General features: G+C 42.1%; 1 protein-coding gene across 1 annotated transcript in view; it reads right to left on the reverse strand.

Annotated features, from left to right (window-relative positions):
- The window catches only part of LOC115098861 (transmembrane channel-like protein 2-A), a 166,448-nt gene that overhangs the window by 103,201 nt on the left and 50,055 nt on the right, over positions 1-13,192 (reverse strand). Inside the window, exon 7 of the mRNA XM_029615906.1 lies at positions 11,768-11,866. Coding sequence (XP_029471766.1) covers positions 11,768-11,866 — 99 coding nt within the window. The remainder of the gene's footprint in view (positions 1-11,767; positions 11,867-13,192) is intronic.

The raw sequence follows: 13,192 nt of genomic DNA on the forward strand, positions 1-13,192 counted from the left end.
GGGCGCGGCCATGCCCCCGGACCGCCCTGGGCCGAAACCACGCCCCCGGGTCCGCCCCCGAAATGCCGCGTCCCGCCCCCAAAACGCCGCATCAATCGGCCACGCCCTTGACAAAAAACCCCGGGACTTACGCGAGTCCCGGGGCTCTGCGCGCGCCGGCAGGCCTATGGAAAATAGGTGCGCCGGCGCGCAAGGCCCTGCTCACGTAAATCCAGGCGGATTTACGCGAGCAGGGCTTTTAAAATCCGCTCCAAACTGATTTGCAATGGTGAGTGCCATAATTCCCTGTAGGAAAGTTGGAATTCTCACTTTGAAAACAGTTTCTGCAGTGGAAAAGTTAATCTATGTTTTTAAATAGTAGAGGTTAATTTTAGGTTTCCTTTTGATGCTATGCTATAGTTACAGGAAAAAAATGTAAAAGTATCAAAATTACTCCTATTGATTAGAATAGGAGCTATGTGGAGATATTCCAGCATCAGGCAAGAATAAATATGTTCAGATCTCAGGGTTTAAGGAGGTAAAAATGGGTTGATAAGAATGTGCACTTGTTGTCAATTAATGGATAAAATAAAATAAATGAGTCCATGTTCATTTTATTCGTGGACCACCAAAATGAATTTGAATAAAAATTTTCATCTCATTAGTTTTCCATTCAAGTCTATGACTGCACCAGCAAAAGAACGAGTATAAGGTCTAACTATAGTCTGTGGGATATCACAGCATCCTGGGAGCAGATTTAGGACAAGTTGGCAATGAAACTGGATGGAAGATAAATCACAGTGAAGCATCTTTTTATCTAGCCTATACATACCATCTGGATCAAATGACACTGATGTCCTCCGACTGAAAGATCTCACCATCTGCAAGAAACTCTCTATTTCCTCTCTAGTAGTTGGCAGAGAAGATTTTGCTTGAGAAGCTATCTCAGAGTTTGAAAAAAAGTTGGATTTTGAACTGGTAAAGGATTTTGTTTTTTATCATGTCTGCTCCAGTGGTCTCACTGTAAAAGAAAGACAGAGGAGGTGGCACTGTGCTTTCTCTGTCACTGGGAGAGGGTAGGAGTGTAGAGATTGAAAATATACTTTTCTCTCAGTCTGTTTGAGTGTCTAGAGCGGTGCAGTGAGGTTAGCACACTGACAAGTTAATATTAAGAAGAGTCTTGCCAGGCTGCACCCTTGTTAGTTCTGTTTAATTTTCAAACATTTTTTTTGTGTGTGTGGAAAAGGAGTCAGTCAGCAGTGCACAACACACATATACACTATATATGTATCTGTGTGAGCGTGACAGACATTTCTGCACAAAGTACAAAGGTACTGTGATACTTTGTGATATCCAAACCACTATTAGATACTTCAAATTCCATCATGCCACTGAGAAGAAAGGGCAGAGCTGAGAATGGCAGGGGGAGAGGATTTGCTGCAGAGTTAGCCCAGCCTAATACTAGCAGCAGTGATAAAAAAAAAAAAATTGCAGTCTTACCCCTAAACTGAAAAGAGACATTTTTAGCTGCAGAGTGGCAGATTTATGGCCAATGTATTTCAGATATTGTAACAGAACTAACATTGGAGACTGTGTAGTAGTTTATAGATCAATGTAGAAAATATTGTTTAAGGTAGCACCTTACAGAAGCAGATGACTTAAGAAGAACTGAAATTAATGTAGATAATATTCTAGGGAAATGTGAAAAGGTAATGAAAGAATATGAAGAAGTGAAAAATCTTAAAATATAATCTCATGATGGTCTTATGATAAGGTTGTTTACATCCTGATAAAGTTGCTTACTTCTGAAATTTAAATTGCTAGGCATTGCAGATTATTGATAGGAGGTAGTAAGATAATGAACTAATACCATGTATGTTTTAGGTGCGAAAGAGGAACTGAGACAACTGAATGATTGATAGAAAATAGATAAAAGAGTAAACTTATTATTCATATGTTGTGATTAGGCTTATATGATAAAAGTGATAGGTTGAACATGATGATTATGCCTATTATGCAGATTAATTGGCTTTGCATAAAATAGATTATGAATAATTGACATATTCCTGGTTTGAATAGAACTACTTTAGATTTTTATCTGTATAGATCTCATTGTACATGACAAAATAAAGAAAGAGAAACTTCTAACTGCAGCAACTTTGGGCATTAGATTGACTGTCATTTTTTTCAGTCTAATGCAGGTCCAGGAGTAAAAACAAACCACGGAAATCTAGAAAATAGATTTTCAACACACTATACATTGGTTACTGTTTCTGAGACAACGGACACAGTATTTTCAACAACTGATTCTGAGGGTGAATCTTGTCTAGGATTCAGTGAATCAGAAATTGAAGAGCTACTAGCTGAAGAAAATTTGGGAAGTCAGTAGTGTTATGCCTCCTATGCAGTAATGGAGGAGACAGATGATAGTAATCGTGCTGACAGCAACCACCAGCAAGAGCAGGCAGCGCAGGTAGAGAGCATGAGTGATGCCCTGGCATTTATCCTCAGGGTCCACTCAACTCCAGCACCAGGATCATTCCCCAAGGATGTAGAGAAGAGATCATGAAAGACATCCCTGATCTAGAGGCACTTGAAAGTGGCAGATAATCAACGTCTTGCTCAGTGTATTCACTGTAGTAAAGATATCAATTGAGGGAATCATGTGGGACATCTAACAAATGCTGCCATGCAGCATCACATGCAGAAGAAGCAACATTAGCATTGACATCAGGGGAGAATGGGAGTACTAGCCAGGGGACCCCTTCTGCTATGCCAAATAAAAGCCAGAGGAAAGGGGTTGCAAAAGGGAAAACCTTTCCTCAAGCTGATCCCTCGGCCCTTTCCAGCAGTAAAGTGGCAGGCCAGCAGCTCCTTGCCATGTAACCACAGTGGCAACCCACCAAAGATGAAATGGTGTGGTGTTCCATAATCACTGTATCGGGCAAGAGGCAGGCAGCATTGAATGAAGACACGAGGAGCATCAGGAAAATGATTCCCCTGGATGAGCAGTCCCGGCAGGTAGTGGTGAACGTGGGCTTTAAGCATCTGCTGCAGGTGATAGCCACTATTAAAAACTGCCCTCTAGGACTACCTTCAGTAGGCAGGTCTTCCCCACCCTGTACAACCAGCGCCATAGTCACATACCAATTCAGTTGGCTAAGGCAGAGGGGATTAGCTTGCATTTCACCAGCAATAACTGGGCCAGCGTGAAGACCATACATGCTTTCCTCTCCCTGATGACACACTGGTGGGACCTGGCCATGGCAGGAGCTCTAACGGGCCCGTTATCAGGGTATAGTGGCCTGTGATGAACTCCCAGGTGATGGATAGCTGCCGTATCTCATACAATATTCTATCAACCATAAAGATGCTGGTCGGTTGGCAGTCAGACCAAAGGGTCTTCAGGCAGGTTTCTTTATGACAGAGATCGAGAAAAATATGATAAGGACAATGAAAGATGGGGGTTTTCAGGGTATCCATTACTTTGCACACTTGCTGCACTTGATATTGAGGGATGCCCGGGGCTGGGGCCCAAGGACCCCAGAAATCTATTCCTGATTGACCTGACAGAAAGGTGCAGGAAAATAGTTGGCCATTTCCACTGAAGTGTGAATAAGGGGCTGCTTCTCCATAAGAAGCTGGAAGAATTTGGGATGCCTCATGATCGCATGATTTAAGATATTGGCACCTACTGGAACTCCACCTGTACGATGCTGCAGAGGTTAATGGAGCAGCAGACAAACCTTCATGATCTGCCTCTAGAAATAAAAGTAGGTGTGGATTGCACCCATGGGCCACCATGATTGAGTAGTGAGGAGGCAGCTGACGCCTTTCAAGGATGACATTGAAGAACTGAATTCCAGAGGTAACACCCTGGGCAGGGTCATCCCTCTAGTAAATATGCTGGAGAAAAAGGTGCAGGGTTTCCATGACTAAGCATAGGGTTTGCAGTTTGTGGACTCCTTGCAGGAGCAAATGCAAGAGAGACTAAAACCTTTGACACAAAAGAATACATACCTGCTTGCCACACTTTGTGGTCCATGGGTGAAAGAGAATCTTGTCTTCCAGTCCCAGTGTTTCACGCTCATAAAGGAGATACTGGTAGGCAGGGTGAGTGAACAAAAGCACCAGAGACAGAGACATAGTGGGGATGTAGTGCAGGTAAGAATGGCTACCTCAGAAAGTAGTGCAGGCACAAGCAGCACCCTGTCAGCTACCACTTCCCCTCCCTCTCAATTTAATATGCCAAGACCACATTGCCTGTATAGAACCATCCCTCCTGACCTAGGCCATAGCTAAAGCAGCTGGCAAGAGAGACCTTCAGCCACCCCAATTAAGGAAACCCTAGCAGAAATTTCTGTGACAGAGTATCTCACAGAGACCATTGAAGACATGGACACAGATATGCTTGCATATTGAGCACACAAGTTGGCAGTGTAGCCAGACCTAGCCAAGGTGCTCAGCACTATCTTTGCTACTCATCAACCAGTGTGCCCAGTGAACGGGTCTTCTCAGTGGCAGGGGACATCATGAGCCATCATTTTTCTAGGCTGCTGCCAGACTTGATAGAAAGTTGATGTCTTTGAAACTCGATATGCCTTTCCAGGGCTTTCCAGAATTTCCATGCAAGAAGCAAGATGACTGAAAGCATCTTGGAGGTCTTGCTACTACTATGCCTACCTTCCATTTCCCTGATTTACCACCTCAACAGTCATGCTGCAATTCTGCCTACTTGTCATACCCCAAATGTGCCACCTTGGAGGATTTGCTGCTACTATGTCTATCCTCAATGCCCCAGATGCACCACCTTAGGGATTTTTCTGCCACTATGCCTACCTACCATTCTCCAGATGTACATTGTTGAGGAATCTTGCTGTGCCTAGCTGCCATGCATTTCTCTGTCACCGCAAGGGTCTTGTTGCCACTATGTCTACCTGCCATACCCCTGCTGTGCTGCCTTAGGAATCTTGCTGCTACTATGCATACCTACTTTGCCCGAGATATACCACCTTAGGAGTCTTGCAGCCAATATGTCTACTTGCCATACTTCTGGTGTACTATTTTAGAGGTCTTGCTGCCAATATGCCTACCGGCAATGCCCTTGATATACCACCTTGGGGATCTTGATGCCACAATATTTACCTATCATGCCATTGATATACCACCTTGAGGGTTTTGGTGCTGCCATGTTATTTGCTCTTTGGAACCCAGCTTTGTATTCCCACCCTACCTCTGTCTTCTTTTGGGGGAGTTTTTCCCCAAAATAAAAATGTGAAAAACAAAAAGAATTTCTCCTCCCATGCTACCTCTTTTCTGGTTCTCCATCTTACTGTTTTGCTCTGCCCCTCTATAATCCCAACCTAGTTCTCTCATCCTGATTCTTTCTTGCTTATACTGACGTGTTTTGTTCCCAAACTAGCAAAAAATTATGTTTCTCCTCCAAAACCACCTCTTTTCTGGTTTTCCAGATTTTCTGTTGAGACCTTTGTACTGTTTGCCATTTACTACATTCTATGTCTTAGAAGTTGTGAAACCTTTGTACTGTTTGTAACTGAATGCACTTTACACCTTTTTGGTTTTGATACCTTTGTGCTGTTTGTGATTCTGCACACTCTACACTATGGGAGTCTTGTTGCCACTCTGCCTTGCTGCTATGCAACTTATGCTACATCCTGGGGTCTTGCTGCCACTCTGCCTTATTGCCATATCCCTGATAACCACCTTAAGGTCTTGCTGCTTCTCTGTATTGCTGCCATTCTCCTGATTAACCATCTTGGGATTGTGATTCCACTCAGTTTGGCTGTTATACCTGACACACTAAATTTTGGGGGTCTTTCTACCACTCAGTCTTGCTGCTATAACTCAGACTTTACACCTGTGGGGACTTTCTGCCACTCAGACTTGTTGCTATATACTATACTGTTCACCTTGGGTGTCTTGCTGCCACACCTCACAGTTTACAACTTGTGGGACTTGCTAAGGCTAAAGTGGAGAGGAGGATGCCTGGATGTTCTTTTATTAAGGGAAGAGCAATGTTGTTGTTTTTTTTTTTAAATGAGAGCTGTTACTCACCTTGGACTCAACCTGGAATTGAATCTTTTTGTATTTTGAAATTTTGTATTTTTTCTCATTTTTAATTATTATTATCTCATATTTGTTATTGTTTCTATTAGATTGGGTTTATATTTTTGTTTTTACTTATTTTATTCATTATTTTTTAGATCTCATAGGTTTATTGTTATTATTTAGAATTTTTCATTTACAATTGTTTCTCTTAAGGTATTTATTTACTATTTAATATTCACATGGTGTGATTTTTTTTATAATATGTTTTTTATTATTGCATTCTGTGACGTTTTGGACTTGATGAGGCTTTAATCACTAGTTACCACTAGCATTTGGTGTATTTGATATAGCTGTTAAGCTATTGAATCTGTTGTAGCCCAGCCCTGAATGTAAATACATCTTGATCTAGCTCTAACAATCTAATTTAAGATTACATTTTTGTCAACTGATTTTGGAGGGAAATTCTATTTTACAAAGGCCAGTCTGGATCTGCATCTGTAATGCTGGCTTAATTATGTATTTGTATTTGTGTGTTGTGATGTGGTTGTTCACCATTCAGGTCAGCTTTTGTCGTGTGTACGATATATAAAAGCTGGAAATAGATTCCAGATGTAGGCAACCTTTTTTTTTTTTTTTTTAATATCTATTTATTGAATTTTCAAACATTTTTACAGAACATACTATTCAGAATTATGGCATTCACAATATTAGGGGAGAAGAAATTAAATTTAAACAGGAATAATAATAAATTATATGTATTATATGTGCGCTATCGTACGTATCATGTTGAATGTGAAAACGGCCCCCAACCCCCTACTTCCCCCTACTTCCCCTCTATTAGCCCACCTTATAAGAAATAGGGGAGACATTTGTAGAAATAAGAGCAGATTCAAAGGAAATTTTTTTCACATTATTATACAACATAATGCTTCTGAGTTACCTATGCATATATCCATATTCCTATTTCCCCTGAAGTTAACTGGAATGAGAATTAAGGTACATACGTAGTTGGTCTGGTTCTTTAAATTTATACCTAGAATCTTTATATGAAATTAAACAATAACATGGAAACCGGAGCAAAAACTTTGCCCCTCTTGCCAAAACATCCCCCCCGCATTTCCAAGAATTTTTTCCTTCTTAACTGCGTTAATTTAGTAACATCAGGGAAAATTTTAACCGGATATCCATAAAAGTTTTGAGCTTGGTTCCGAAAAAACAGCTTCAAGATTAAGGGCCTCATTTTCCAATATCGCAGTGGTAACGCATGAGGGGGCGTGTCCCATGCAAATAAGGCATTTTTTGTGCAGCGGGGAAACATCGCGTGAGGCGATGTTTTCGCTATTTGACTTGCTATGTCTACTCCCTAGACAACTATTTGTATCCCTATGAGAGGCCCACCTAGTAACTCGAGGTGGGGATTAGGTATGAGTGTAGGGGGTTGGGGGCCGTTTTCACATTCAACATGATACGTACGAACAGAACAGTGGTCTCCTGTGAAGATTTGATGGGCTTCGGAGTAAGGAAACTCACTCCAAGAGGAGATTTGGACAATGTTCACTCCACCTAGCTTGTTGTTGCCCAGGTAGAGTGTCCATCAAGCTAGATTGAGAGAACATTGCCCAAATCTCCTCTTGGAGTGAGTTTCCTTACTCCGAAGCCCATCAAATCTTCACAGGAGACCACTGTTCTGTTCATAGGTCTCATGTTGAATGTGAAAGCGGCCCCCAACCCCCTACACTCATACCTAATCCCCACCTCGAGTTACTAGGTGGGCCTCTCATAGGGATACAAATAGTTGTCTAGGGAGTAGACATAATAGCAAGGCTCTCTCTCTCTCTCTCTCACTCTCTCTCTCCCCCTGACATAAGTTGTTCGGAATTGTAGTGCACCGCGATAAACCTTTACTGGCCTCTAGCGCACAATGTAACGCCCCCAACTCCACCCCCTGAATACCACATTACACATTCGCAAATCGCGTTAACGGCTGTTAGCGCGGTTTGCAAATTTTTCTCCCGCAGTAACTCCTTGGAAAATGAGGCCCTTAATCCTAGTCTCTGTTTCCTGTCTTTTAGTCAGTTTGTAATCCACGAAAGGACATCACCACCTATCCCTTGACTTTTTACTTTTCCTAGAAGCCTCTCATGAGTCTTACCAATAAAATAATACATATTTCAAAACAGCTGATGAAGAGAACAACAGCAAATAATTAAAAACTCATGCAGATTTTTTTTTTTTAAATTCTCCAAATACTAATAAAATATTTCAAAAAAGCTGACACATTAAATAACTCCCAATCATTAAAACTTCTAAGGATAAAAAATTAGCATTCCTAGGAACTTTTGTTTTCAATCACATTGAGATTGTCAGGAGTGGGGGAGAGTGCATACAAGCTTTCTCCTCTCTCTCACATATACATACACATGTTCTCTGTCTCCCTCATATGTGCAATCATACAAACATACTTTCTCTTTCTCCCACATGCAATCACACATATACACATACTCTCTCTCCCCTGCATACAAACATACACATATGCTTCTCTCTCTCTTCCACATGCAATCACTCATACACTTTCTCTCTCTCTCCCACATACATTACACATATATACACACTCTCCCTCTCCCCCACTTGCAATCACATAAAACATGCTCTCTCTCCCACATGCAATCACACATACACTTTCTCTCTCTCTCCCACATACATTACACATATATACACACTCTCCCTCTCCCCCACTTGCAATCACATAAAACATGCTCTCTCTCCCACATGCAATCACACATACACTTTCTCTCTCTCTCCCACATACATTACACATATATACACACTCTCCCTCTCTCCCACATGCAATCACTCATACACTTTCTCTCTCTCCCACATGCAGTCACACATACACTTTCTCTCTCTCTCCCACATACATTACACATATATACACACTCTCCCTCTCTCCCACATGCAATCACTCATACACTTTCTCTCTCTCCCACATGCAATCACACACACATTCACTCTCACTCTCCCCCACATGCAAACGCAGTTCTATCTTTGTCTCCCCCCACAGACATTACATACACACACACACCCTTTCTCTCTGACATGCAATCACACACACATATCTCACCTCCACATGCAATCACACACATGTGCTCTCTTTCTCTGTACCACTTGCAATCACACACACTTTCTCTCTCCCACATGCAGTCACACACACACATTCACTCTCTCACTCTTCCCACATGCAAACATATGTTCTCTCTTTGTGTCCCCCAACAGGCATTACACACACACATACACACACACACACACACCCTCTCTCACACATGCAATCACACACATGTTCTCTTTCTCTCTACCACTTGCAATCACACACACATGCTTTCTTTCTCTTCCACATGCAATCACACACATATGCACTCTCCCACACATGCATTCACACAAATGCACGCTCTCTCTCTCTCTTACATGCAATCACACACATGTCTTCTCTCTCACTCACATTTTATTTATGTATAAAATTTATAAACAGCACTACTGACACTTCTAGGTGGTTATACAGAGCAACATCCATAAAATAATATGTATGTATTAAGTCAAATGACACATAAAAATACAAATAAAACAAATAATTCAAACCACTTTCAATAAAAACAATTAAACAAATTTACAACACAATGCATAGTCACAACAGGCCTGGCTGGACTCTAATTGGGACAACTTTCACACATCAATCAAAATAAATGATCTTTTAACAATTTCTTGAAACTTAACATAGAAGATTCAGAGCGTAACTAATTAGGCAAAACATTACACCAAACAGGGCCCACAACACAAAACAAAAGTAGTCATGATTCATTCAACTTATATTGTTTAAAGGAGGGTATGAGGGAGTCTACAGGAAACGCCCTTAGACCACCTTAAGAGACTGGTCGCAGCTATCTTGCCCGGTCTTCTTTAAGATCCAGACCCACATGGAATCCCTGGTGAAGAGAGGAGCCCCTCACCAGTACACAAGAATTCAGGGCTTAGAAGGTTTGGACAGGGGAGCTGGTAGGAAGCCAGCCTACGCTAAAACCTGCTGTGTTTGATGTATATACTACCTGAACTTAAGGTGAGCTGCATTTTTGTTTTGATTTGCTTTGCACTGTAAATATATTGCACATAAATGAAACAGCCAGAGTCTTCCTCCTTATTCATTCCAGCTGTTTCCTAAGCTGCTATCTGCCAAGCTACCATATATGATGGCAGGAGTGGGATCTCCTGACTAAGCAGGAAGCACAGGCAGGAGCCCACAGCCTCAGGACCAAAAGAAAAAAAAAACACTGCACAGGGTTTTTTTTGTCTTTTTCCTGGGGCCTTACGTTTCCACTCACCTAGCTGAAGTTACAGCAGGCCATGGGGGTAGCCCACCTGTGCAGTCAGGGTTCGAGCAGTGAGTCAGAGCCGACAAAGCCAGCAGGGTTTTTTTTCCCTCTCCTTTTGCTGGAGAGATACCCAGTTTGGAGGCAGCTTGGAAAGCAGGGAAGATAGAGCAAGTGATCCAGGTCCTGGCTACAGGACAGCAGTAATTGCAGAGTATTTACTATCAAACCAGGGGGGGTCTGGAGGACCTAGCTGTTAACTGGACGAACAGATGGATGAACTGGTATACTGGTAATGGCATTGGCACGCACCCCTTTTAAAATACCCCCGACTTATGCGGTAGAAGCGGGATTTGCGCACCTTTAAGCATGCCCACTTAAAATTTGGCGCAGATATACGCGCGGCCAGGATATTTTATAACACGCACACATATATACACGCAAGTTATAAATCAGCCGTGTCCCTGGATGTAGGGCAGACGTGCACCCGCGCACCAGTTTGAAAGTTACCGACCCTGTGTGCATGTGTGGGCGTGCGTCCATATAGCTGGGTATATGGGCATGCTCGCGCATGTTTTTAAAATTATCCTTTATGTGCATAGTTTAGAAAGTTTAAAAGTATGTTTGTATTCCTAATCCTTCCTCAGCCTCGCACCCGGCCACTCCTCTTGTCACTGTGAGCAAACAAATGCATAGAATCCTATGTGCATACATTTACAAATGCCCTCTTCATATAAAGAGGGCAATTTTCTAAAAGTCCATTTCCTCAGGCAAAAATGTTGCTTTACCCGCAGAACTGGCTTTGAAATTTACCCTCTCTATATCACCTAATTAGCTGAAGTTGCATTCATTCAGGTATTGAAAAAAGCATATTGTATCCCACAATATTATAAGCTATTTTTTGGCAAAAAAAAACTCCATAGTCTTTAGCAGTGAATAAGGATGAACAATCTTCAATATTTCACTTGGCGTTACACCGGGGTCAATATTTAAAAGCTAGCCAGTTGTCTAAGCTAGCTGGATAGACATATCTGGCTGACATAGATATTCAGCAGCACGGCTATGCTGCTGAATATCCCCATAGAAATCGCTATTTGGATAAGTCTTCTCCGTCTTAAATTGAGACCCGTTATTGAGCAGGTCTAACTTAACCGGATAAGTTATCCGTCTAAGGCTGAATATCGCTACTTAAGTAGCACCGCCCTAATCCCACCACTGCCCACCCACAACTTATCTGACTAACCAGGTAGCCTGATAAGTGACTTTTCCAGCTGCCGCTGAATATAGGACTTATCCGGCTTTATGGCGTCTGAATAGCAACCTCAGGAAAACTGCATTGAAAACTGTGTCGGTGAATTTACCCCATAATCCGAAAGCACAGCATAATTCATAGCAGTTGGATTTTCACTTCTTGGGATGGATTTTCTAGGTATACTTCCAAACGGCTTTCCCATCAAAACCTGGTTTAAAGATATAAATACAATTTTACGATTAGGTGGCATTCAAATAATGTGCTTCTCTTTCAATCTGCATGCAAAGATCAGAATCTCTCACTAGCAGGCAGTGTGTTAAGACTCCCATTGCATTAGCAGCCTGAGCCAGCAGCGTAAAAGTGACTGCTGAAGCTGGCGGTGTACCAGAAATGTTGCTGCTGCATGTGATTGAAAAACAAGAATTTTGGAATGCTCCAACACAGGTAGATGCAACCCTCTCTCAGGCTTGTTGGCAGAGAGGTTTAGGGGAGAGAAGGCGGTCAGACAGAGAGATGCTGAGCAGAAAGAGGAGAGAAGAAAGGGGAACCAGTTCTGTTGGGAAGGGCATGGAGGCCAACTTAGCTGGGGGAAGCACTCTTGCGCCTCATTACAGGCTGGGCACCAGTTCTGCATGCCACTGTTTCAGTGACACAAGCACTCCTTAGACCCGGCATGGCTGCTGGATCAGCTGGCCAGGCTGGTCATGTTACCCAAGGACAGTGCCCCCTTAGTCAGCCATGCCCACCTGAACAGCCTAGCAACAGGGGAGCATGGGACTACTAGGAAGGGAGGGGATACTAGGCAGGGATGAGGGTTCAGGGGATACTAAGCAGGGAAGGGAAGAGAAGGGGTCAGAGAGATGCTGGACAAGGAGAGTAGAAAGGGGTGCTTGGGAGAGAGTGGAGGTCATTACAGTTCACTATGTTTATCACCATCCATTCTTGCCAAGGTGGATTTCTTTTTTTTTTTTTTTTTCTATTTTCAAATTTTCACAATTAAACATCATGAATCATTTCTTAAAAGGAAATACGGTACATAATCTGGAATCAAAGTATAACAAGAATTTTCTAATAACAGGAAAAAAGAGAAATTTACCTTCCATATACATTCCTAAATATAAGAATTATTGAGGCAAGAGCTAAATTGAATGAAGTGAACAATATTTGCAAACATGCATTAATAGATAAAAAAGGATTTCTTTTTTTTTTTTATTTCAAAATATTCTAGCTTGATGGACTGTCTACCTGGGTAACATCAAGCTAGGTTGAGAGAACATTTCACAAATCTCATCTTTGTTTGAGTTTCCTCTCTCTGAAGGTCAACAAATTTTCACAAGAGAGCACTGTTTTGTTCGTACGTCTTACTTTGAAAGTCAAAGTTGCCCCTAACCCCTACACTCCTACCTAAACCTCACCTTGAGTAACTAGGTGGGCCAATACCTACCTAGTATGAGGGCCTTATAACTAGCGTCTCTGCTCCCTCTCTCTCTCTCCTCTCTCTCTCTCTCTCTCTCTCTCTCATCTCTCTCTCTCT

Source organism: Rhinatrema bivittatum, chromosome 1, assembly GCF_901001135.1.
Source record: "Rhinatrema bivittatum chromosome 1, aRhiBiv1.1, whole genome shotgun sequence".
Taxonomy (NCBI): Eukaryota; Metazoa; Chordata; class Amphibia; order Gymnophiona; family Rhinatrematidae; genus Rhinatrema; species Rhinatrema bivittatum.